Source organism: Onychostoma macrolepis, chromosome 20, assembly GCF_012432095.1.
Source record: "Onychostoma macrolepis isolate SWU-2019 chromosome 20, ASM1243209v1, whole genome shotgun sequence".
Taxonomy (NCBI): Eukaryota; Metazoa; Chordata; class Actinopteri; order Cypriniformes; family Cyprinidae; genus Onychostoma; species Onychostoma macrolepis.
In genome coordinates, this window is record NC_081174.1 from 22032263 (window position 1) to 22059542 (window position 27280).

General features: G+C 37.3%; 1 protein-coding gene across 5 annotated transcripts in view; it reads left to right on the top strand.

Moving 5' to 3' along the window:
- cdc42bpab (CDC42 binding protein kinase alpha (DMPK-like) b) overlaps nt 1-27280 on the top strand; it is a 60659-nt gene that overhangs the window by 27582 nt on the left and 5797 nt on the right. For 2 of the 5 annotated variants that reach the window (XM_058755164.1, XM_058755167.1), the window contains exons 3-36: nt 1256-1339; nt 1754-1849; nt 2273-2421; nt 8383-8476; nt 8577-8777; nt 9417-9665; nt 9841-9920; nt 10422-10582; nt 10657-10779; nt 10917-11050; nt 13193-13435; nt 13582-13692; nt 14339-14586; nt 14932-15037; nt 17513-17637; nt 17842-17947; nt 18038-18186; nt 18439-18530; nt 18898-18974; nt 19850-19888; nt 21333-21449; nt 21778-21858; nt 22640-22745; nt 23028-23164; nt 23309-23448; nt 23539-23620; nt 24377-24596; nt 24698-24760; nt 25320-25612; nt 25754-26048; nt 26156-26253; nt 26477-26561; nt 26717-26840; nt 27113-27230. In XM_058755164.1, the coding sequence (XP_058611147.1) occupies nt 1256-1339; nt 1754-1849; nt 2273-2421; nt 8383-8476; nt 8577-8777; nt 9417-9665; nt 9841-9920; nt 10422-10582; nt 10657-10779; nt 10917-11050; nt 13193-13435; nt 13582-13692; nt 14339-14586; nt 14932-15037; nt 17513-17637; nt 17842-17947; nt 18038-18186; nt 18439-18530; nt 18898-18974; nt 19850-19888; nt 21333-21449; nt 21778-21858; nt 22640-22745; nt 23028-23164; nt 23309-23448; nt 23539-23620; nt 24377-24596; nt 24698-24760; nt 25320-25612; nt 25754-26048; nt 26156-26253; nt 26477-26561; nt 26717-26840; nt 27113-27230 (4626 nt within the window). Of the gene's footprint in view, nt 1-1255; nt 1340-1753; nt 1850-2272; nt 2422-8382; nt 8477-8576; nt 8778-9416; nt 9666-9840; nt 9921-10421; nt 10583-10656; nt 10780-10916; nt 11051-13192; nt 13436-13581; nt 13693-14335; nt 14587-14931; nt 15038-17512; nt 17638-17841; nt 17948-18037; nt 18187-18438; nt 18531-18897; nt 18975-19190; nt 19239-19849; nt 19889-21332; nt 21450-21777; nt 21859-22639; nt 22746-23027; nt 23165-23308; nt 23449-23538; nt 23621-24376; nt 24597-24697; nt 24761-25319; nt 25613-25753; nt 26049-26155; nt 26254-26476; nt 26562-26716; nt 26841-27112; nt 27231-27280 lie in introns of all 5 variants that reach the window. The other 3 variants (XM_058755163.1, XM_058755166.1, XM_058755165.1) reach the window with 2 other exon arrangements.

The window sequence follows — 27280 nt, forward strand, 5'->3', positions numbered from 1 at the left end:
ATCTCCTGATGGATCAGGATAAGCTTGGGCGAGCAGAAGAAGGGCAGATGACATCATTTCCTGTGGAGACTTCTGAGCCAGTAGCTGCTACTGAATTTCAAATTTGAAAAAAACTCTCAGTATGTTCTAAGGCCATTCTTTTCAACACTTTTAAACACATTTAAATGCTACTTACTGTAATGGGATTTTTTTATATATAAAAATGTTTACATAAATAAAAACTAAGTACTAAGCATTACTATAAACATACATAATGTTAGCTTCTGAAGATGTCATCACATACTTGATGGCAGAAAGCGAAGAGCAAAGAACTTTGAAGGAGACTCTTCTATCATCCAAGTCAGAGCCAAGAACAGTGTGCTCTTTCCCGATCAAGTCACTGAACATTGCCAGAACATTGTTACGTTCTCTGATCATCGTTTAATAGAGTGAAGACATCACACGCCTAACTGGGCTTAATGTTTAATATTTCCTCTTCAAGGCAGATGCTAGATAAGATCATAAGAAGGTTACTTTCCTAGAATTGTGATCTCATGACATTCACAGACATGTGTTTTTATTTGTATTTGAACTTTACAGTTTGTAGTCTCACAGAGATTGAATTTTCAGCATACTGTTACAAATAATTGTGACTGACATGTGTAATGTTAAAAAAAAAATCTAACACAGCTTCCACAAAATACTAAGGATAATGTGATACTGAAAACTGGAGCAATGTCTGTTGAAAATTCAACTTTGCATCACACAGGAATAAATTACTTTTTAAAATGTATTAAAATAGAAATGTTATTTAAAATTGTAGTAATATTTCACAAAGGTACTGTTTTGAGTGTAAGAGACTTCTTTCATTTAAAAATCTTTCCAACCACAAACTTTTAAACGGTAGTGTAAAGAGACCAACCACAGATGTTGCATGTTTGTTTACAGACACCAAGTTATTGAGGGGTACCACATGAATACATTTCTTTGAAGTTTAAAAAATCAGTTCTTCAATAGGATTTTAAATGCTTTGTAGACACAAAAATCATGTTTAACTTGTTTCTTTAGACCCTAAAACACCAGTAGAGATGAACAAATTGGCTGTTATGTAATTCTGTTCATAATCTGCTGTACTTTTCTTCACTGAATGCTAATGGCAGCACTTTTAACAAGCAAACTGAGTAACACTTTTGTGTGAATGCCAATAAAAACACTGTTTCCAGGCCATATTATGTTTAAGATCACTTCTCGACTTATGGTCTTGTCTTATTTACAGGTTGCAGTAGTAAAGGTGAAAAATGCAGACAAAGTATTTGCCATGAAGATTCTCAACAAATGGGAAATGCTCAAAAGGGCTGAGGTGAGCTGATGGTTTTACACATCTCTTCCTTTCATTGAGCAGATTTGGTCCAAACCGAACTGCTTTAGCTGCAAATAGCAGTAATAGTTTTCTCAAGACTGATTTTTATATAACGTGCAAATCTTGATCCAGTTAGCATCAGGCTTTACCATTCAGCTGATGCAGCCGTTTCTCCTATATCCGTGGCATGTCATTCTTTAGCTTCCTAGGAGAGTGTTACTCCCTCTGTCTTCGCCCATTACATGAGAAACCACTTAAAAACAAACAGTCTTTGCTCTATATGATTCAGAAACCATTCCTCACTGTGGAAACAGACCCCTTGGTTGGAGTCATTCTAAATATGTGGGGCACATATTTGATGGCTGACTCCAAAAAAGTGGTTTTCGCTGACATTTTACCCTTTTTTTTTCTCAGACGGCATGTTTTCGGGAGGAACGGGACGTGCTGGTGAACGGGGACAGTCAGTGGATCACGACATTACACTATGCTTTCCAGGATGAGAACAACTTGGTGCGTGAGAACTCTCAAGCTCACATTGGGTCTGGTTCACATTCACTTGATAAGGTCCAGAGGGGAGATAATGTAATGATCATTAATCACTGCTTACAGAGTTTCAAGGGACATGGTTTTATAGCAGACTATATATTTATCTGTGCCGTGTTGTATATAGCGTGACTGGAGAAGAGGGGCTCTAATATGAATTATCATTTTGAGTTCAGCTTCACGAGTGGGAGTGTGAGGGAATGAAACTGGAGGAAAAGAACGATAAAGAGGTTTTAGATGAAAGAATGTCATGGATAATTGAGATGGGATGGGTTAATCCAAGGGTAAAGGTAATTTAAAATATGTAAAATGCCTGTGATTGATATCTTTGTTTCCCATTATTTTTGTTTATTCTGTTCTTATTCACTTCCTGTTTTTCTCTCCTCTCAGTACCTGGTGATGGACTACTATGTAGGGGGAGATCTGTTGACTCTGCTCAGTAAATTTGAAGATCGTTTGCCTGAAGACATGGCCAGGTTCTATCTGGCCGAAATGGTCTTGGCTATTGACTCTGTGCATCAGCTACATTATGTTCACAGGTGGGTCTTGACTCTTTAAACTAAGGCTGTTAATCAGTTAAAAATCTGACTGAATTAAATCCTCATTCATTAATTCAATTAATGGCAGATGTCAGTATTTGCTGAGCCCCTGAATGATGATCATTTAAAGATATCAGTGTGGCAGATGAAAGCATTGAATATACATTAAAAAGTGGCTTTAGAAGGCAATATATTGCTTTTTTGTTTCCACATCAATAATTGTATAATCCTATCACTGACCTACTGTTAACAGCAATCCATTTTGTAGTCTTGCTTGCTTGTAAAACTCTTTTATTTATTGAAAATACATGTTTTTTTGATGACATTTGAAAGCAGATGCCTTGTTAACCAGCCAAAATGTGATTTCTTGATTGAAACCAGATGTTTGGGTGAGGTGTATTAAATGGCTCATCCTTATTTTGCCATGACCCTGTTTTCTAGTTAGTTACAAGCAGTTTTAGAGGGAGGGACATTCTCATTTTAGGGAGAATTTGATTGGACAAAAATCTGTGTAGTTCAACATGAGTAATCAGTGATTTTGATCTGTTTTCATGGAAGAAAAAAACTCAGTTTTGTGAATCTTTCATAGTACACTACTATACAAACGTTTTGAGGGCAGCAAGATTTTTTTAAGGAAATTCATATTTTTTTTTCTGCAAAGATGCATTAAATTGATCAAAAATAATCATGTGACAGGAATACATTTCATCTTAATAATATTTCACAATATTACTGTTTTTCCATTACAAATCTTACCCCAAACTTTTGAATGATAGTGTATATTAGCATATAGATGACCTCAAAACGAATGCACATGGATTAAAAGCCACAAAACACACATTTTGATTTCATGGGTTTTTCGAATCAGCTAAGCATGCATGAAATCAAAGCAAGCACAATGAGTCGGAAAAAGGCTATGTTTAGTCTAAGGGCAGGCTGGATTGGAACCCATCTTCGGTTATCACACAGGAAGTGTCAGCATTTGCATACTGACAGGCACCAGTTGCATAGAGCCCACAGTGTGATGAATGTGTTTGTACTGGGACTTTGGGTGTGTTTCAACAGTCCAACCAAACACACATGTACTCATGTTGTCTTCCTCACAAACTTATATGCAGCTCTTTTAGTAGCTGCTTTTGGGGCACCCAGAGGGACAGGCAGGGGAAAGTTAAAGGCAGTAATCATGGGGTTAGAGGTGTGGTCAGCTCTCCTCTCGTGAGAGTTTGGCACGCCTGGTTTGTGGAGGGTGGGGACAGAGTAGATTGGTCTCCAGGGACAGGGTTGGCGTGGGTGTGTTTTTCTATGAGCAAGCCGTTTTAAAGGGTGTGCATTTGGGAATAAGCGCATCTGTATGTTTTAGGGTGGATGTACTGTGTGAAAGTAGTTGAGACACCACAGTTTGCACGAATGCACAGTGATGGATACATAATTAGTACTGTACCATCTAAAAATTAGATTTAAAGGGATATTTCACTTAAAAAAATGAATATTCTTTCATTATTTAATCACCCTTACAAACTTGTATGACTTTCTTTCTTCTATGGACATAAAGGGAGATGTTTAGCAGAATGTTCACACTGCCCTTTTCCTTTAAAACATGCTTTCAAGCTAAAAAAAAAAAAAAGGACAAAAAAGGCCCTATAAAATAGCCAATACTAAATTAATTTTATAAAATCAAATTGCGATTTAAAATGTGATTTTAAAAAGAGGAGCTCCTGGTTTTGTGCTTGTTTGTAGGACTGCACAATTTAGTCAAATTCTGTGATTTATATGTGACTATAATAATAATAATAATTATTATTATTAAAATAATTTGTACTTTACTATTTGGGTATAATTGAATGTATCTTTTATTTTGATAGTTTCTTATTTTTATTCTGATCCCCTTTCTTTATATATAGTCACAAGTATTTTTGAAATATTGAAAATTTTGTAATACTTGAAAATGTACAAATAAAGTGAGAAAAATAATAACGATAATAATAATATTAAATTATAAAAATATATATAATTATATAATATATATAATATAGTTAGAAATTATTATTATTATTATTAAAGATAATAAAGTATTAAACAAAACAAGAAATATTACTATTTTAAAACAGTGATATGAAAAGTATGTAATGATTTATATATTATATTATGTTATATTATATTATATTATATTATAAACATAATTATTTAATTTGACTTTAAAACATGCAGTACATTTATTTAATAATCACACTGAACCATATTGCGATTTCACTTTTATTATACTTTTATTATAAACTGTATGACAGTGACTTATTCATTCAGCATTGACATCAAACCTTACATGATGCATCTTCCATGGGATATTTTTTTTAGAAGGACTTGGCAGGGAATAAAGGTTCATTTTTTGGGGTTAACTATGCCTTTAAATGGATTTAATAAATCTCAAATTACTTTTGTCACTTCATTAATTCATATTTACATTTTAAATGCAGCTTTCTCACTTTGTTTCCAGTCTCCAGATTACATTAGTCGGCTCCTGCCCCGAAAGCTCCTTCCAGGAAAAGCTTGGAGCTCTTGCTTTCACCCAGCCCTCATTAGACTAAGTGGGCAAGCTGTTGTGTTAAAGTGGAGGATTTTTAGAGATTGTGCTCGTAAGTGGTGTTAAGTGCCCAGTTCCTCTCGGCCAGATATTTGCATAGGGTGCGCTCTGATGCTTCCACTAAAAAAGGACCGGGCCATGTCACCGGATGCATTAGCATCTGAGTGTTTTTGTTGTGCGTGACCATTGCATTATACTCGGTTATTGATCAGGGCCATATGTGTGTCCTGCTATTGATGAAACCCATGTGTGTGATGCCTCAGCTGATTTCTAAGGAATCTGGAATTCCATTCGCCACCAAGACATGCCTCGTCGCACCTCAGAAGTCAAGAGGGAATCTCTTGTTACCTGTAAAGATCCTTTATCAAGGAGAAAGATGCACAGTCGTTGCCTGAGGATAAAGCCACATTCATTTGAACCGGCACAGGTGATTGGATAACCTCATAAAGAGCTTTGTTTGGCGACATCGACGGCGTTCTTAGTGCTTGTAGAACAGCTTTTTTTTCAACAACAGGGCCTTGACCTACAAGTTGAAGTTTCCACATACTCCACTATTCCAGTTTTTTTTTAGAAATAATGGATTGAGCTCAGCCCTCGAGTAATAAAGGACGGAATGAATTGCTGAAATGTATCCAACGTCCCCATACAATGAGTCCCACCCCCTTCTCTTTCTTCCTGTCTATAGCTGACCAGCTCTCCCTGTGGTAGGCATGAGGCCGGGCCAGATGGTGCTCACAGATGGTTATTGTGGTCTTAAAGTGGGATTACCTCCCTCTGCTCACAGTCCGCTGCTCCTTAAGACAGCAGCTCGGGACAGAGCCACCCAATTATCACCTACACTACAACCCCTGCTGACCAGACCGGACCCCTTAATGCACCATTACAAAGTGAATTGCATTTAGCCTAGCAGGAGGCATGCGGCCAGGTTAACCAATTCTAATATAGATATAAGGCAAGCCAAGATTAACAGTATAAATATAAGCTTAGCAATGAGTTACACACACAAGGATGGAATAATAATGAAAGACTGAGTAGCTATGGAGTCATCGCCAATGGCTGTGTCATGAATATTTCCACATTATCTGTGGTAAACCTTGTTAGCTCATAGTGTTAATCTATGGACTCTGTAGAGCATATTTGTTTGGCTCAGAGTTTCTCTACTTCTGTAATTGGTTTAGCATGTCCTCTGCTTTCTGATGTTTGCTCTGTGGCACTGGACCGTGACTGTGAGAATGGCCCAATCAAGCCAAAACCCTCTTGGAAAGAAAAAAACTGTTTAAGACCTCAGTGACAGATTCAGCAAAATGAGGGGCCTGGATGGTCTGCAGAATTGGTCATGGATTATGGCTGTTGAGAGATTTGCTGTGCATTGGGTTCGATTTTGCTATTGAAAAAATACAAATGTATTTATAAATATTTTGCGTTTCAATTAAAACATAAACTCTACCTAATTGATTGTGTCCGCGGAGCTGTACATAAATTCTGTAATGATTTTCCTTCTGAAAAATCAATTGCGTCTCAACGTTTTAGTAAAAGTCAAGCAATGCTTTCATCTGCCACAATAATGAAATAATAATGTCTCTGAATTATCAAATTAATTTGGGTGCTTTATCTATTTATACTGGTACACTACTATTCAAAAGTTTGTAATTCAAATAAATGCTGTTCTTTTTAACATCATATCTTTAAGATTTTTTTAGGAATCTAATTTTCCACATTCATAATAATAAGAATTGAATAAGATGTTTCCTGAGCATCAAATTTAGCATATTAGAATGATTTCTGAAGGATCATGTGACACTGAAGACTGGAGTAATGATTACTAAAAATTCATCTTTGCCATCACAGGAATAAATTACTAAATTTTTAAATCAACAAATTATAAATACTGTATAATTAAAAATATAAGTTATTTTAAAATATATTAAAATACATAAAACTGTTATTTCAGATTGTAATAATATTTTACAATATTACTGTTTGTAAATAATTTTTATGAAATAAATGCAGCCTAAAAGAGTCTTATTTCAGAAAACGTACATCTTTCAGAGACTTTTGAATGGTGGTGTATAGTTAAATATAGTAAATAAATATATTTACTTATTTCATAGTTGAGATATCTGTATTAAAATATTAAAATTAATTAAAATCATATGTATACAATACGTTGTAAAATAAATCTTGTTGGATTTATAAATTGTTTAGGCTTATTTTCAGTGATTTAAAAAAATTCTGGGTGATTTCCTAATGGTTAAATTACTTACGAAACATGACACCCAAACAGGAGTATATGCAGTATATTATAAACATTGTAGTTTTGACTACAATATCGCTTCATTATTCGGTGTGGATGAGGTCAAGCCATTATGAAAAGAGTTCCACCACCCACTGAGTTCCTCACACAATCTCAGACAGACCTCTTTGTGTTAAAGCCCTCATACATGGTTCAATTTGGCCCTCTATTCAGCTGCTCGACAACAGGGGGAGGCTGCCTGCCTCTCACCTCACACACGCACACATATATATCTTCATATCTTGCATTAATAATCAACACTTAGGGAAAAAAATCTCTGTGCTTTCCAATACTCTCCTCACTCAATGTACTAAAACTCTGCCAAAGCTGGAAGATCACAGCTTACACACACACACACACACACACACACACACACATACTGCTTGTAATGTCTGTAATGTTGTTGGCTGTAAAGTGCAACAAAAACGTCAGTAGTGCTGAGTTTTAGGGTTTATGAGCTGTTATGATTAATGATGTGCTGACGCTGGTAAATCCCCTGGCTGTTTCAGTGAGTTAGCTTGCGCTTGTCCTTCAAAGTTTTGCTTATCTCTTTAAGACAGCCATCACTGAACTTGTGCCAGCCACAGGACAGTTGTGTGATTTATTGATATAGGCGTCTTAAACAGATATTGTATGAAACATCTCGGACAATTTAGAAATCTGACACAAATTGTGCGGTTATTTGAGTAAGTGTAATACGGCAAGAGTGTTAGCTGTTTGGTACATGACCTTTGACACTCATTAGGACACCACAGACCCTTTGTTAGTCCACCTGCACACCACTGTACCAGTGTGGTCTAATATATACACCCTTTATTTAGCTATATATACACGTAACATAAATAATAATAAAAATAAACAAATAATACAGTAAGTACATTTATTTATATCATTTTTTATTAAATATATATATATATATATATACACACACACACACCATGGCAATGAATGATTATCATATCATCATTTAGCATGACACTATAATACTTTTTTGTTATGGTTCTTTTTGGTTTAGAAAATGAATGTTTATGATTATGTTTGTGTTTTATGAATATAAATCAGATATATTAATATATATACATATAATCAGGGATATTAAACCAGACAATATCCTGATGGACATGAACGGTCACATCCGGCTGGCTGACTTTGGCTCCTGCCTCAAGCTCATGGAAGATGGGACAGTGAGTTTGATCTTCAATCCTGAATTGTCAAGCACATGATTTCTTGCTCAGTAAGTCTTGTGTTATAACTTCCTGTTTTCTTGTACCTGTTTTCTCTCAGGTCCAGTCCTCTGTGGCAGTTGGGACCCCGGACTACATCTCTCCAGAGATCTTGCAGGCTATGGAGGACGGGAAGGGGAAGTATGGGCCGGAGTGTGACTGGTGGTCTCTGGGTGTGTGCATGTACGAGATGCTGTATGGAGAGACGCCCTTTTATGCTGAATCCCTGGTGGAGACCTATGGAAAGATCATGAATCATAAGGTTAGTTTGCATTGTAGACCAACATGTGATTCTGTGCAATAATTTGACAGTGTTGTTATTTTCCAATGTGTATTTAAAGGTGATATGTGTAATCTGTAGGTGTTAAAATACAGTACATTCTTCATTTAGTTACAAGCAAGCCATTCATTGGTTGTTTCCTCTGAATAGTGTAAAAACGCTATGCTATCAAAGCATTATCTTGTTCAGGAAAACAAGTGCTATTTATGCCGTTCCGTTTTGTGATGCATAAATTACACATTTCACCTTTAATTGTAGAGGTCCTCTTCTGAAATCTGTTTGCAGTAGAGTAGCTTAATTTCTAGGTAACCCGTTCCTTTTTTAGTTCGCCAGGATAATTTGTTTGTGTCTCTTTCTTGGTATGAAACAAAAAGTCATGAGTGGATTGTAGAAGTTTTGAATTAAAAATTATTTTTGTCTTTTCTTCACTATTTTATTCTGGATTAGTCATCTCAACCTAACAATGAGGTAAAAATTCACCTATTCATCAAGGTTCATTTAGTTTTGTGTGGGACTTAACTAATGGAGCACATGTAACTAGCGCAGATAGGCAGAGATATTTGAGAGAGTCTCAATGAGTAGCACTGAGCATTAAGTATGTTTTAACTCATTCATTCTCAGGAGCGCTTCCAGTTCCCACTTCAGGTGACAGATGTGTCCGAGGAGGCTAAAGATCTCATACGGCGGCTGATCTGCAGCAGAGAACATCGGTTAGGCCAGCATGGGATCAATGACTTCAAACAGCACCCCTTTTTCACAGGCATCGACTGGGACAACATCCGCACATGTGAAGCCCCCTACATCCCCGAAGTCAGCAGCCCCACTGACACTTCCAACTTTGACGTGGATGATGATTGCCTCAAAAACTGTGTATGTGTCTAATTTCTTTCTAATTGTATCCTGGAGCTGATGCATTTATTCCACATAAGTGCCTTAATGAGTGATTGATAGATTTTTGCAGAGACACATTTCCTCTTAAATATGCCATTATAAAGAACTGGATTATTTTGATGCATTGAGGCATTCTTTTTCTAAAATATTTTAGGAGACGTTGCCCCCACCTTCACACACAGCATTTTCTGGACACCACCTCCCATTCATAGGCTTCACCTACACAAGCAAATGGTGAGTCATATATTTATTCATCATGCCTTTTTTAAAATGTGTAAAAAATATATAAATAAATATATATATATATATATATATATATATATATATATATATATATATATATATATATATATATATATATATGACAGTTACATTGTTACAAAAGTTTTCTATTTCAAATAAATGCAGAATGCAGTAAATGCATTCATCAAAGAATCCTTAAAAATGCATCTCAGTTTTGTCTGTTGCTCCCCCCTCCCTGTTGTTTGTTTGAATGGATGTTGTTTTGTTGATTTAAAGAAAATAAAAAGTTGATCACCAAAAAAACTGTTTTTTAACTGTATTTTTAATGTGTAGCTTTGGTGAGCATAAGAAACATTTTAAAAAATATAAAAAATTCTTACCAACCCCAAACTTTTGAATGGTAGTGTAGGTTGTAGTGCACTTTAACAATTTGATTTATTCTGCGCATCACAAAATTTTAACTGCAGTTTCTTGTGTGATGTGGTTCTATAGCACACTATCAGATCGAGGGTGTCTGCGGGAGTCCATTGGACCACCACAGGTAGATGCTGATCTTCAGCGAAGCCTGGAGGAGAGCCTGGCTTCAGAGGCCTATGAGAGGAGGATCCGACGTCTAGAGCAGGAGAAGACCGAACTTACCCGTAAACTACAGGGTGAGGACACTACCACATCCACACTAAATCATATTTGATCTTTCTGTCTCTCTGAAACATCCTTTTCCCCTTAGAGTCCACGCAAACAGTGCAGGCACTGCAGTACCCTGATTCGGACGCCCCAGTGAATGGCAATAAAGAGGTAGAGATCCGGAGTTTAAAGAGTGAGATCGACATCCTGAAGAAACAGATAGCAGGTGAGAGCTCGATATTGGGTTAGAACACACAGTCAAGGGCACAGTCCTGGTCTTGGGTCTTTATTGTACTGTATTGATTACCCATTGAGTGTAGTGACATCTCTAGACAAAGACTCTATAATGTTTCGTCATGTTAGACTCTGGTCAACTGGAACAGCAGTTTGAGGAGGCCAGCACAGTTCGAAGAGACCTGGAAGACTCGTCTAAGGTCATCAGGAGCTTAGAGAAACAGTTGAAGAGTGTCACGCAAGAGAAAGATGATCTGCACAAGGTACCTATTCCGTTGTATTTTAAAAATAGGCATAAGATCATACTGTTAGCTTGTTTTCTACACCAGTCTAGGGTACTGAAGCTTGTCAACTAGGTCAAGATGTTTGGAGTATGGTTAACTAGCTCAACCACGCCCCCACCAGGTGAGCCAAGGTGGTTTACCAACTCTAATCATGTTGGCCTTTAATTCAAAAATGAGGATTCTAAATTACATCTTAAACTAGTCTAGGATTTACTGGTTTTAGATGGTTTAAACCGGTCTAGCTGGTCTTCCAGCCTGGCCAAGCTGATGTTCAGCTTGTTAATCTGCTAAAAAATGGACAAAACTCCTCTAAAACCTTCAGAAGACAGCTTGGCTAGACTGGGAGACCAGTTAAGCACTTAAAGATGGTCCATGCTGTGTGTGTGTTTTTTTCTTTTTTTTAGTGTTATTGCCATAAAAGATCAACTAGTTCCCCTGTTTGTGACTGCTGGCATAGTATAATGGTATCAGTGACATGAGCTGACTAATTTTTAACCATGCTGTTTAACAGGTTACTCTTTAGCTCTAGCTCTAGTAAATAGTTGATCATAGACAGTAAAGGCTGGAATACACTACATGACTTTTAAAATGTGAACATATTTTAAAATGCTAGGGATCAACTTTGTAAATTGTTACAGAGAAATATTGGGCATCATGCATTAAACGACTGAGGATCACACACTGCCAGACTTTTAAGTCATACTGAACATAACAAATTAATGCAGAAACGTGTCACACTGGTAGGAAGACATATGACAAATGAAAACAAAATATCAAACGTATCTGATATCTTCCAACTGGATGGAATCATAGTCTGAAGCTAAAAAAAGCCTGTGTCCATAATACACTGTGATTTTCTATGAAATCTGTAAACTCAGACTGCCCAAAATCTGCAGATTGACTCTGACTTTCGGATAGATAGCATTGACTTGTCCAGTCTGCAGATCAAGGGAAATATCTGGGAAATAGTTGTGTAGTGCATTCCAGCCTTAAAGGTGCCATAGAATGAAAACTGTATTTACCTTGGCATAGTTGAAAAATAATAATAATAATAAATTCTGTACATGGAAATGACATACAGTGAGCCTCAAACACCATTGTTTCCTCCTCCTTATGTAAATCTCGTCAATAAAAAAGACCACTGGAAAATAGGTGAATCAGAACCTAACACCAACTATGACGTAACAGTCGGGATCACTAATAGTTAAGCCCCCAATATTTATTATAATATTTATATATACCCACCCATGTTCTATGCCAGCCGCCAGCCGAACCATCAGAAGTTCTGCAGGTATTGTGAAGAAACAAGCGAGGACAACAGCGAAAATGGCAGATCATGGAAATAAATGTTATGTTCCAGGCTGTGCAGGGGATGTGAAGTGCAGAGATGGGTTGGTATCTATATTCAGAAAGGCACTGAAAGCAAATAATGCATTCTAATAAAATAACGTGAACCACTAAAGGGACATGGTTAGCTTTGTGCTAGCGGTAGCCTGTTACATTGCAGTACATAAGATTTCACTTACCACATAAACAGAGTAAGGAGAGATGACTGAGGATGATGGCGAATGATTTACAGATCCTGAGCACCACTGACAAGCATCTGATCTTGTAAAAAAAGTACTGCCGCTCCATAGTATAAACAGAGTTTGTGCAAATACAAATCTTGAAAGCGAAAGTAAAAAGCAATCATGCATTTGAAAGCAGTTTCAGTGCCCCGCATATTAATAGCAGCTCCCTGATGTCCGCATTTTATATACAGTGTAATTACCCGACGATATAACTGCAAGAGAACGTATTGAAATATATATTTTCCTCTCTGTGTTTCCTTCCTGCTGTGAGCTACTGAAATGAGCCGCACTGTGAAACAGCCAATCAGAGCAGAGCGCAACGTTATTATTCATGACCCTTCCAAATAAGCCAATAACAGACCATTTCATTCTAGGGAGGAATCCTAGGGTTGTAAATGCACATGTAAAACCATTTCTGGAGAATTTTTTCCCTTACCTAAGCCACATACCTTCTATGTAGATATCAGAGAACGATTTAAAATATTGTATCAATGCATTCTATGGCACCTTTAAGTCATGTTAACTTTGACTTTGTAATGAATATGTGAAGGAGCTGCTGGAGTTGTCAGAGAAGGTGAAGGCTCAAGGAAAGGAGCTAAAGGAGGCTCACAGTCAAAAGAAGATGGCAATAGTGGAGTTCTCTGAGCTGAACGAGCAGCTGAGCGATCTGCGCTCACAAAAGCAGCGGTTGAGCCGGCAGTTCAGAGACAAAGAGGAGGAGATGGAAGGAATTTCGCAGAAACTAGAGGGTCTACGGCTAGAGATTCGCAAAGCTGAGAGAATGCGCAAAGAGGTATACTTACTGAAACTTACTAGTGTTTGACCTCTTTATATAAGCCAAGTCAACATGTTTGTAATTTTGATGCAGTGCCCCAGCAGTCATCAGTGGTATCGTATTTGTTGGCTGCGTATTTGATGCTTGTGGTGTTTTCCTCTCAGTTGGAGGCCCAGGCCGAGGAGCAAACAGCAGAAGCTCAGAAAGAGAGGAAGCTACGAGAGAGAACCGAACAATACAGCAGACAGTTGGAGGAGGAACTGGAAGGGATGAAGGTGACAATGCATTAATTAATTAATTAATTAATATACATTAATTTCCTGATAATTGGCCATTTAGAAATTTTATGTGTATATATTAAAACGTGAAATGTGAAATACTAAAGTTACAAAAGTGATTTAATCAAGAGTAGTGAGAGATTGACATGAATGACAGACAGCAGGAATATTAGACTGCTGTCACTTTAAGAGCTGCCCAGATCCGATATACTGTTACACATGTGTTTTCTTTCCTAGCTGTTTGCTTTCACTTAAGACCTAAAATACTGTGTTTATGAGGATACTTGCAAAAACGGGCATACAAGTCTGTGTATTTAACCGTTCAATGCTTATAAAGCGGCAAAAATAACTCCGTTCAATACTCCCATACTCTCTTGAGAACATTAAACTGCAATGTTTACAAAAACACATGCAGACGATGAGTTTTCATGACCATGTAGCACAGCAACGTCACTTGAGCATGTAACTGTGATAGAGACGATAGTCCAAAATCTCTACTGGTATATATTTATATAATATGTATATACATATACATGAAAAACTCTTTTAGATCTTGTTTGCTCCCATTTTCCTCCTTTTCTCTCATTCTCTTAGTCCTTTCTTTCACTTCATACTTACATATGTCTTGATCCTCCTACAGCAGTTGAAACAAGCTGGGCCGCCTCACGCAACGGCAAGCTCAGACCAACAGCAGGAGCTGATGCGCATACGGGCAGAGCTGGAGAAGAAGAACGTGCAGTACGAGGAGGAGTTGTGTCGCCGAGAGACACTCCACAGCAGCGAGCTGAAGGGCCTGAAGAAGGAGCTACGCGATGCTGAGGGTCAACACCTCACACTCCAGAAAGAGATTCTCATGCTCAAAGACAAACTGGAGAAAACCCGCAGAGAAAGGTAAATGTGTGACTATATGTGACCAGGTGCAGTTTCTTTACATTGTCAGTGAAAGCATCATGTAATCTTACAGCTTTTCTTGTCTGCCGCCCACTTAGACAGAAAGAGCCAATCAGATGCACTACAGATTGTTTTTATATGACATTTAGAGGCATAAATCTAAAATTTAATTTATTGAATATAAGAACCATGGTCTATGCACGTTCCATGGTCATAATGAGACCACCAGCTTGTTGGGCCACCAGTGTGAACCTTGTAGATCTGTTTCTTTACATTGAATTTCCATAGTAGCAGAATGTAGTTGTATTGTAAACTTCATCATGTTCATCGTTGTGTTTTTAACAGCCAAACTGAGCGAGAGGAGTTTGAGACGGAGAACAAGCAGAAGTTCGAGAGGGAGAGAGCCCATCTGACAGACGAAAACAAGAAGCTCGCGAGTGAAGTGGAGAAAGTGAGATCTCTAACGCTCTTATGATATTCATTAGCCCGTGTCTCTTTCATCACAAAAAGTATACATAAAACCCCTGAAATTCCCCCTTCTCCTCTGGCACTCTTTCCCCAAATCTGCTAACATTCCTAGAGAGAGATCGTAACCACACACACTTACACAAAATTGCTTCTTGGCTCAGCCACTGTTTACTTTGGACTGCAGGTTAAAATCGGAATCAGCCAGTCAAATAATTCTGCAAGTTTGGACATATCAGATATTAAAGGGCTCCTTATTTTTGGTGGCATGGATATTAAATATTATTCATTTAGTAAAAATACCTGGAAACCCAAAACACAAAGGCAGTTTAAAACAATAGCGCAGCCGGCCAGAGCTGTCATGTCAAATGCCAGATTGGATGAGGTTTAGCAACATAAGCAAGAATGATGGCATTTGGAAGGAATTGAACCAGGATGTGAAATGCCTGAATAAATTCACATTCCTATCAAAGAGCACTGCAGAGGTTTTGCATGGACTCGCCGTAACATATTATGTTTGCTTCCTGTCTTTCGTACAATGTTCACTTTCCTACTGAACAAAGAACCAATGAAAGTTAGTAAAGTTGATCTGGGATAAATGACAAACTGCGCTATTATTTTTCTAATGGCTCGTTTCCACCGAGCGGTACAGGTCAGAACAGAACAGTACGGTACGGTTCGGGACCAAACACCCTGATCCAGCTTGCGTTTCAGTACCCTTGCTTGATAGGTGTGGTGTATGCCGGAAAGTAGCGATCGACGATAAAGCGTGACAATAAGCACAACTCTGCCTCGTTTTAATGAACAATAATTGCCATTATAAAAGTATAAGTACAAAGTATAAGAGGCTTATATAAGAAGAAATAAAGACAAAAGCAAACAATTCAGTCAAACGTATGCTACAAAGTCAGCGCTGTACTACGATCAAAATAAATATATAAAGTTAAACATAACTTTGTGTTTAAACATAACGATATGACTAGGAACAAATAATAGATTCACGAGACCACAAATGCCTGTTAAATATACCCAAAACGAATTGTATCTCATGTTTAATCACTACAGAGACATCAGAGCCTGTGGCAAATGTCGGAAGGACTAGCCGAGCTCAGGCTGCTCTAGGCGGATACATGAGCACAGAGCACCCGGTGATTTCCTGGAGCTCCGAAATTGGCGTAGCAAATTTTCCAAATCTTTATAAATAAACTGCAGATTTGAGTTTTAACAACTACATTCTCGCCTGAAAAACTCTTAAAACTACATTTCATGATAGAATAACAGTAATATTTTGAAAATTACCAGGGTTTTGGGGCAATGGCGTTTCACAAGTCCACAAGAACAGACAAGAACGCATATTGAGAAACGGCTATTGTCTGTGTGAAAATATAAAATTATAAAATACACTGTTATATTTTTTTGTGTTTGCACACTCTGATGTAAATAAGCCCAACACTCAAGGACAGCAGAGCGGAACGAGTGAAGGAGAATCCTCTTGTATCACGCAAAAGTGACGATTCTAGTTAACCAATCAACGTTCTGCAGTGAGTTTAGCTCCACCCTTTTGGTACCCTTTGCTGTGCTAGGTACCCCGGTATGGTTCGCTATTTTATTACCATTCACAACTTCTGACAATTGAAACGGACATAATTGCGTACCGTACCGTACTGTACTGAACCGTACCGCTCGGTGGAAACGAGCCATAATTGATTAGATGTTAAAATGAGAGAAAAACTGCCATAGCTTTATACTTAAAGGGATAATTCACCCAAAAATGAAAATTGTCATTATTTACTCGCCCTCAAGCTATTGCAAACTTGTATGAGTTTCTTCCTTCTGTTGAACTCAAAAGAAGAAATTTTGAAGAATGTTTGTAACCAAACAGTTGACAGTAGCCACTGTCAGTATTCCATACTACTGACATACAAAGGCAGTGCTTGCTTGGTTGCCAAATGAATATGTGTGTGGATAGATTTTAGTTCTAGTAATTAAGTTGTAGTAATTTTGTTATGTGTTTTTTTTTTTTTTAATTTTAATTTTTTTAAAATTATTTATATATATATATATATATATATATATATATATATAGATAGATAGATAGATAGATAGATAGATTTTTTTTTTTTTGTAATTTTTTATTTGTTTTTGTTATTTTTAGTCATTTTAGTGCTTGTCAAGAACGTTTTTTCAAGTTTAATTTTATTATATAATACAATTATGCAGGAATATGGTAAACATATATAATATTTATTATTTATAATAACTATCTAAATTGTATGTTTTATTGTAGCTTTTTTTCAGTTTATGTTTTTGTTGTTTTAGTTTTAGTTAACCATAACAACACTGGTAGAAACATGCTAACAACCACCTTGACAACTGCAATGCCTGTCAGACTATCCATCTGCTTCCTCACATCTTTACTTTTCTGTTCTTAACTCTTTGTGGTCTCTTTTTCTCTTTTCAGCTGAGCTCTGTGTATGAGCAGCTCAGCAGTAGTCACAGGCAGCTGGAGGAGGAGATGAGAGAGTTGGCTGATAAGAAGGAGAGCGTTGCCCATTGGGAGGCCCAGATCACTGAGATCATCCAGTGGTGAGTGGAGCCCCCTACCTGCAGCCACGTGACATCACACTTGCAGAGAAAGACGCATGATAATGATGACCTTTACCCATGTCTGCATGGCTTTGCGGATCTAGATCATGCTGATTATTTGACCATTCATCACTTGAAAACAGTTGCATATACACATTTTGTGGTTTATATCAAGGTAAAGCTGAACTAAACTAATCTATACAGGGTGAGCGATGAGAAAGATGCTCGTGGTTACCTCCAAGCTCTAGCCACAAAAATGACAGAGGAGCTTGAAGGGCTAAGGAACACCAGCTTGGGAGCCAGAGGAACGGTGAGACATGCACACAGCAGATAAAGATGAAACCCATATTCTCATTTTTCTGCTTGTCTGATGTGGTAGGCCTCTTTCTTGCTTTGTTAGGACATGCCGTGGAAGATGAGGCGCTTTGCTAAGCTGGACATGTCTGCGCGTCTGGAGCTGCAATCTGCGCTGGATGCCGAGATCAGAGCCAAACAGTCCATCCAGGACGAGCTCAACAAAGTCAAAGCATCCAACATTGCCACAGAATGGTGAGACCACACATATCAGCATAGTTCTGCTCAACTCTACTGAAACTAGAGATCTGGTTTGCTGATTTCATTTAAAGTCTAATAACTTTTTTTCAGCTCAGTGAACATTAATTTCACACTTTATGTGAATAGCTTTTGATATGGTCAGTAGAGCTTTAGTTAAATTTAGCTTATTTTGTTCACACTCTTTTCGAAATGAGGTGAATTTAAATAGAGTGACATAGTTTTTTGTCTGTTATTTTTATCTTACAGCAAATTGCAAGATTCCGAAAGTAGAAACCAGGAGCTGCTTGCAGAAATTGAGAGGCTGAGGAAGGAGACAGAGGAGCTGAGACTCAGGAGAGGTGGGCGATCTGTTATTTTATTGTTATTTATATATTTTGTAACATTTATTAATATATTGAATATTAAATAGTTTTCATTTTTTATTTGTTTTGTTTTAGTCATTTTACATTTTTATTATTTTTTGTATTTATTCCTGTATAGCTTTAATTTATTTTATTTCCATTTCATTTGAGTAATTTTAGTACTTAAACTGATTTCAGTTAATTGCCAAGGCAACATTTAATTAACAAAAACAATAACAACACTGGTGACAATCAAATATCCAACCTACTCAGCATTGCTTTTCATGATGTGACATAAAAAGAGCATTTCTGGCTATGTTACAGTCTAATTTGATGAGTTTTGATAAGATTCTGTCATTTTTAGGAGTGAAGCATCAGGATTCCCAGAATTCCTTCTTGGCATTCCTCAATGCGCCCACTTCTGCTCTGGATCAGTTTGATGTAAGTTTGAGATCCCAGGTGTTGTTCATGAGAAAATCTGCATAGAGGTTCACTCTGGTTTCCAAAGAAATCTTTTTCATCATTCTTATTTACATTTTTTTACATGCTTTCTGTATTCTTCTGACACATCCTGATCTGTTTTATTATTTTCAGTTTTTTCTCCTGTCATAATGTGTATGGTTATTGTTTTGTTTCTTTCATTCTGTTGTCCATCAGGACTCATTTTCTTCCTCTTCGTCTTCTTTAGTTGAATTTTGGGAAGATGTAAGTTATTCTTCAGCCATGTTATAGTGGAATGTCTTTTTGCATCATTCATTTTACACATTTAAAAGCAGACAAGTAAAGGCCCTACTCCAGTTATGAAACTCCCACATATCTGGAATAATACCAGAATACCAAAGGAAACTCAACTCGCAATTGATTTTAATACAGTTTGGCATTAGCATGTTGCTAAGCTAATAGCACAACATTCAAATAAGTATAAAAGTACATAGCACAGACAAATAAAGGGTAACAAAGGACATTTTTCACTACACTAATACTTGTTATTCATACTTTTCTGTATTGAATTCAGTATTGAATTGATTTTATGTTCTACCAACGATATAGTTCATGGTTATGCTGTACTTACCTGATCCTACATCCAGTCCAGTGTTTTGTGGTAGTGACTCCTTGGGGTTCTTTGATGTGAAGTGATTCCTTTGTGCATGTAAACTATGCCCAGAAATCCAACCACAGATTAGACGTGTTCTTACACGCCCTCATTCCCTTCCCTCCGTTCTCCATCCTGCCGTCCCAGGCCATGATCGTATCTAGCTGACACTTGTACATGAAGTTTGACTCTCCTCTCATCTTTTTTCTCTCTCCATATAAAGCGATCACCCTCTTTTGGTCCTGGAAGCAAAACCAGACGTGTAAGACCCGTTTTTGTCCTGTGTCACAGCAAAATCCCCCCTCTGTTATATTTTTTTCTGAGGTTGTGACGGCCGGTTTTGCAATCTGCATGGGTGGCAGCTCTGATTGTGGTGATATCTGTATTGCATGAGACCTTCAATGCTTAAATGCATCTGAAATGTGTTTGGGAACCTTTCTTTCATCTATTGAAACACATATGAAGCATATATGTGACTGAAGTGTTATATATTAATATACTTCAGAGAATCTGGGTTATTGACTGGGTTAGTTAATTAAACTCGGTGGTTTATTTTCCATACCATGTGCTTTTATGGTACATTTTAAAAGCCTGTTTAAATGGAAACGTATAGAACTCATTTACTTGGCTTAATATTTGGATCTAATTTTAACTTTTGCACATGTGTAGAGATTAAAAGACAAAAATAAGTTGTATAAAAGTTGATTGCTTAAAATGATCAGTTTCACATAATTTACTGACTGTTATGTCGATCCAAACCTCATCTTGCTTTTCTCCATGGTGTCGTCTTTTTTTTTCAAAGATGGTCAAAATCCAAAAAAAGAAAAGTTTCAAAGATGTTATGGTGCACTAGTTTTCTATTTCAAACAAATGTTGTTCTTTGGAACTTTCTGTTCATGAATGCTGAAAAAAATTATGGTTTCCACAAAAATATTAAGCAGCAACAGTTTTTCAACAAAATAATGAGATATGTTTATTGAGCAGCGAATCAGCATGATTTATAGAATAATGGCTGCTGAATATTACATTTTGCCATCACAGGAATAAATTACATTTAAAAAAATATTAAAATCGAAAACTTTTTTTTACATAGTAATATTGGAAAAGCAGTTTTTGCTGTATTTACATCAGCTAAATGGAGGTTTGTTGAGCATAGCAGGTTTCATTTTAAAACATTTTTAAAAATGTAAATCAACCCCAAATTTTTGAACAGTAGAGTAGCTATTTGTTGAAAAGTTATACAGAAACCATACAGGTTTGGAAAGACATGACAGTGAGCAAATGATGAATGGATTTTCACGTTTAAGTAAACTAATCCTTTACAGATCACTTTAATGTAAGACCCTCATAAATTGTGGATATGCTTCCCTTTATTGTTTTCCGTGTAGTTCCATGGGTTTGTGTTTTTGTTTTTTTTCCATGCTGTTTGCGGCTTTCATTCCGTCTTGCATGTGTAGTTGGTGTGTGGTCTCTGTGTAGTGGGTGTATTGTGCCTTCACTCATTGGCTTGGTGCCTGGGTGCACATGCTTTGTTCTGCTTAGAGGGTGTAATTCCAGTAAAAATATTATTGTCATGATACGCTTTATGGTCTTGATGTACCGCTGCGAGTGTGTTTCGCTCTGCATGGTGGCATATTCTTCTGGTATCACAGTCTGTGCTGCATGACACATTTTATAAAGATAATTACCATCTTTTTGTATCTTAGCTTGACTCGGCAGATTTCACTCCCTCCAACACTCCGTCACGAGATGAAGACTCAAGATCTCGGCGTATATCACGCTCACGCTCCCCATCCACCGCCAGTGACATGGAGCCTATTGAGGTATCATTTGGACTCTTAAAGGAATAGTCCACCTAAAAATTAAAATACTGTTTCTATTTAATTGCCATGTCATTCCAAACTCATATGCTGTTATTTTTTTTCTGTGAAGCACAAAAGCAGATGGACTGGCCACTCTTTTCCATATAATTAAAGTGATCCAGCCTGGATCCAACATTTAAGATGAATGTTTTTGTGTTTCACAGAAGAAAGAAAACCGGGTTTGAAATGATGACAGAATTTTCATTTTAAATCAATTATTCCTTTAACTCTTACCATCACTTCTGTTTATATAAGAAAATGTACTCATGTGTTGGTGTCCTCCTCCTAGTTGATTGACCACACATCACGCAGTCTTCAGACTCCAACAGGCAGATCAGGCTACGGGAGCTTGGGACACTCATCGCCTAAGGTAACTGTTTACATTATGACAGTAGAAATGTGTCAATCTGTATAGATTACACTACTTCAAATATTTGGGGTAGGTAAGAGTTTTAAATGTTTTTGAAAGAAGTCTTATGCTCACCAAGGCTGCATTTATTTAGTTAAAAACAGTAACAATAAAATTGTGAAATATTATTACAGTTAGAAATAACTGTTTTCTATTTGAATATGTTTCAAATGTTAATTATTTCTGTGATGGCAAGGCTGATTTTTCAGCAGCCGTTGCTCCAGTCTTCAGTGTCACATGACCCTTCTGAAATCATTCTAATATGCTGATTGGGTGCTCAAGAAACATTTCTTATTATTCTATTTTTAGGATTAATTTATAAACAGCATTTTTTGAAACCTTATGAATGTCTATATATGCATTATAAAACGATTAATTTGCTTAATTGCTGAATAAAATTAAGATTTTTTTTACTGACAAACATTTAAGTGTAGTGTATTGCTGTAATGATTGTACCATTCTGTACATTTCTATATTTGTGCTGCAGAACTGCTTCAAGTATTAATTTTAGTAGATTATTGAGAAATAGGCATTACCATGTGGTTGTTTAATATTATAAAATTCATATATTTTTCATGAATTTCCAGTAAAAATAAGTATTGTGCTATAATATTTTATTATGCTATAGGAATTTTGCCCAATGCTCCTGTTGTCTAACATTGTCTTAAGGCTGTAATGTTTCTATTGGAACATCTATGGATATGGTTGTTTAATTGCATCGCTGATGTTCTCTGCTCCACAGCCCAAGGCACACCAGTTTAGTGTGAAGACCTTCACCGTTCCCACCAAATGTGCCCAGTGTACCTCTCTAATGGTGGGAATTATTCGTCAGGGCTGCACCTGTGAAGGTGAGACAGAAGAGAAAGGAGTCTGGGTATTTAAAGTATTAGAGACAACATGTTTTTAGTTTTCGAGATGTTAAAACTCCTATGACTGTATTTCTTCTGAGATACACACAAGGACAACCAGCATAAATCTTTAAGATTTCCCCTATTGTGTTCCACAGAAGAAATAGTCATACGGGTTTGGAAACAAAAATAAGGGTGAACCTTTCAGGTTTATTGAATGTTCTCCAATGCAAGGATGCCTCAGTAATGCTCACTGCCCGTGTTCTCCATTTCTCCTTACAGTCTGCAGCTTCTCCTGTCACGTCACCTGCGCTGATAAAGCACCCTCTGTGTGCCCCGTTGCACCAGACCAAACCAAGGGCAAATTGGGAATTGACACTCAGAGGGGCATTGGGACTGCATATGAGGGCCATCTTAGGGTAAGAGTTGCCAAATATGTTCTATTGTGTTATGACTTATGGGGTTCAGAAACAACCTGTTTATCTGGATGTACACTATTGGCCACAAACTTTGAGGTTTTTTTGTTTGCTGACTTGTAATGGAGCTTTGATGGTCTTTTCCAGATACCAAAGCCCACAGGGGTGAAAAAGGGTTGGCAGAGGGTCTGGGCAGTGGTGTGTGACTTCAAACTTTTCCTGTATGAGCTTGGAGAAGGAAAAGGCGCCCAGCCTGGTGTTCTAGTTAACCAGGTCATTGACATGAGGTGAGGGAGATCTTCATTCAAATGTGATGCTCAAATATTTAAGTCAAATATTTCATATATTGTACTTGTGCACACTTTTATCCTGAGCAGGGATGAAGAGTTTTCCGCCAGCTCTGTTCTGGAGTCTGATGTCATCCATGCTAACAAGAAGGATATCCCCTGTATTTTTAGGGTAAGAGCATACAGGCAGTTTGTAATTTCTCACTGTAGAATCTCTTTTTCTGACATTCTGTCATTTTTCTATGACAATTGCATTTTTTATTATCATTTTGAAGTTGTTTTGCTTAGTAGTTATGTGGAAACCATTATATGTTGTTGTTATTATTATTATTATTATTATTATTAATACTATTATTGTTTTTAAGCGACCCCAAATTTTTGAAAGGTAGCGTAAACCTTGAAAAATATCATTTGGATTTTTTGTTGAACTTGGAATTTGTTCGCAAATATTGTACAGGGGGAGACTGAAATGAATAACAATATTGTAAAAAGTGCTTATGAAAATATTTATTTTGATTATTATTGCAGTATAATTATAATATATATTGTTGTTATTGCCATAGAAATGCAAAATGCAGTAATTACACTTTTTTGTCTAAATTTAGTTATAACCAAAAGCAGATCTCTAAAACTTTGATCTGTTCTGTTACAAACAACCCAGTGTTGATGTAATAATTGCATTGTGCCTTTGTAGAATAGGAATAGTAATTTATTTTTTGTCCTCAATTCTTCACTTTCCTCTTTCATCAAGCATTTTTTTCTCACAATGGTTTCTTCAAAATATCACAGATCAAATAATAGCGATCAGACGATTATGTAATAATCGTGACTGAACTAACTATAGCCTTAGGCAGTCATTAGTAGTTTCATTTCAAGACAGTTTTGAATTGCTTTTCATACATTACATTGTTCTCCGTTCATTCCACAGGTAACAGCATCTCAGCTGTCTGCCTCCTCCAGTCAGAAGACATGCATCCTGATCCTTGCCGACAATGAGCAAGAGAGGACGAAGTGGGTGTGCGCTCTGAATGAACTGCACCGCATCCTGAGGAAAAACAAGCTAAAGGAGCGCTTCGTGTATGTGCCTAAAGAAGCGTATGACAGCACCCTTCCTCTCATCAAAACCACCCAGACTGCTGCTATTATAGGTACAGAGACACACAAAACTCGTCTTGTCAGAAAGAGTAAATGCTGATACTCTTACCAAGTGTTTAATCCAAAATTTCTGATTGTCACAATTTCTGTTTAGACCATGAACGGGTTGCTTTGGGGAATGAGGAAGGCCTGTTTGTAATCCACGTCACCAAAGATGGTAAAACTTCCTTCATTAATCCTCCTGTTTCTTCATTGCCCAATAAACTGAAGGTTTGTGGCTTAGTGGTCAAAAATCTAGACTGGTCACTTAAGGTTTGTTGGTTTAAACTCAGAAAGTCTGATGTATGAGCTACTAGGTCCCTTCAGGGTAGTTGAGGTAAAATTTCTGTAATTCCCAAATGTTAAAACCATTGACACGCTCTCCATCATTTTGACAGAAAAAAAATGAGTCTATTGCATTGGAATGCCAGACGTTTACTTAATTTTAGGGAGAATGAAAACAACGACAGATAAAAATAGAGCATGATGGAAAATGTAGAACCCAGTCTGTCAGAGTGACAGATAATGGTTATTTTTAGTATAGCCTCTAAGTGTGAATTACCTTTATTTGCATACTTTTTTTTCTTCTATTTCTACTGTTATCTGATTCCAAATCTATTAAAGGTTGTAAACTCAAAATAAGATTTAACAGTTCTTGACTCTTTGAAGCAGTGAACTACCATGAAATAACTGATGCAAGACCAACATTCATTGAACATTTTTGTTCTTTCTGCTAGAAATTGTTCGCGTGGGTGACATTAAGAAAGTGCATCACGTAGAACTGATGCCCACAGAGCACCTAATGGCCGTCATCTCGGGCAGGAACCGACAAGTTTGTCTGGTCCCCATGGCGGGGCTCGATGGGAGGGAGATTGACAAGAATAAGGTGGCAGATACTAAAAACTGCCAGGCACTGGTGTCTGGTGTGGTGCGCAACAGCACCTGCTTCTACCTCGCCATTAAACGGCAGATCTCCTGCTACGAAATTAACAAGAGCAAGTCTCGCTACTGCCATCTGGTGGACATACAAGTACAGTATTCAAAGCCCTTCTCATTTTTTGCAAATCAAGTATATGCAGACGAATTGTAAATAGTGTTCATACTCATTAGATCACAAAGATCATCTTTGCTAGCGTACACGGCAACATCAACAGCCCTTTCTATATCTCAGGCTCCAGGAATTGTCCAGTGGATGGCGCTCTTCGGCCAGCAATTATGTGTCGGCTACCAAGCGGGCTTCATGCGCTATAGTTTGCATGGAGATGCCCCTCCGGTCAGCTTACTTCACCCAGATGACACCACGTTGGCATTTATTAAGGCAGACAACTTGGATGCCCTTTGTGCAGTGGAAATCTCCAATAAAGAACTGTTGCTCTGCTTCAGCAAAATTGCAGTGTATGTGGACACACATGGCAGACGCTCGCGCCAGCAGGAGCTGATGTGGCCCGCGATGCCCACCGCCTGCTGTGAGTAAAGAGAATCTATTTACACTTAATGGTTAAAGACAATGGTCAGGGTGTGGCTGTGAAAAGGTTTTGTTAGATTGACCTTGTGGATGATTTACATCTCGCAGGCTACAACGCCCCCTACCTGTCAGTCTACAGTGAAAATGCAGTGGATGTGTTTGATGTGAACACTATGGAATGGATTCAGACCATTCCTCTCAAAAAGGTTTGCTTATTTCAATTTTAGAAGTCTTTAAAAAAATGTCATTTTAATAAATAAAGAACTCTTGTACACCCATCACAACTGTTTTCAACATTTAATAATAATAAGAACTGTTTCTTGAGAACCAAATTAACATATTAGTATGACTGGAAACTTTTTATTTACTGAAACAAATAAATGAGTCATCTTATAAATGAATAAATAGACTTTGACTGGCTCTGTGCAGGTCCGGCCGTTGAACATGGATGGCTCTTTGAATCTCCTGGGCCTAGAGACGGTCAGACTCATCTACTTCAGAAACAAGACTGCAGGTAACGGCACTGTCTCAAATTCAGTAAAATGCAAGGATTATAGCTCACATTGGGTGTAGTTGTTTGAACCTTTTTGTTTAGTAGTGCTGTTTGATGTAATGAATAATTTAGATTTGAATAATATGTCTGATAATGCATAATGTGTGTGTGTTTAGAGGGGGACGAACTGGTGGTGCCTGAGGTGTGTGATAACAGCAGGAAGCAGATGGTACGCAGCATGAGCAACAAGAGACGATTCTCATTCCGTATTCCTGAGGAGGAGAGACTGCAGCAGAGGAGGTGAGTGTCTCACACACACACACACACACACACACATATTGTGTATTACGATGCTAAAAATACAAGCAGAGCTGATCACCAGCATTTTCAAAGGATGTACTTTTGATAAAACGGTTACAGACAAAGTTCATGATACATTTGTAGTATGCTTTTTTTTTTAGGTCTGGGTTCAGTATCTTTTCTTTTTTTAATTTTGAAATATCATTATAGTCATTACAGGGCTATTATATTAACTTACGTGTGTGTGTGTGTGTGTGTGTGTGTGATTGCAGAGACATGTTGAAAGATCCAGAGAAAAGGAACAAGTTGATCTCAAATCCTATGAATTTTAACCATGTGGCTCATATGGGTCCTGGAGATGGAATGCAGATCCTCAGAGATTTACCAATGGTGAGAGGCTCATCTTTAAAGGAATATTCTAGGTTCAGTATATTAAGCTC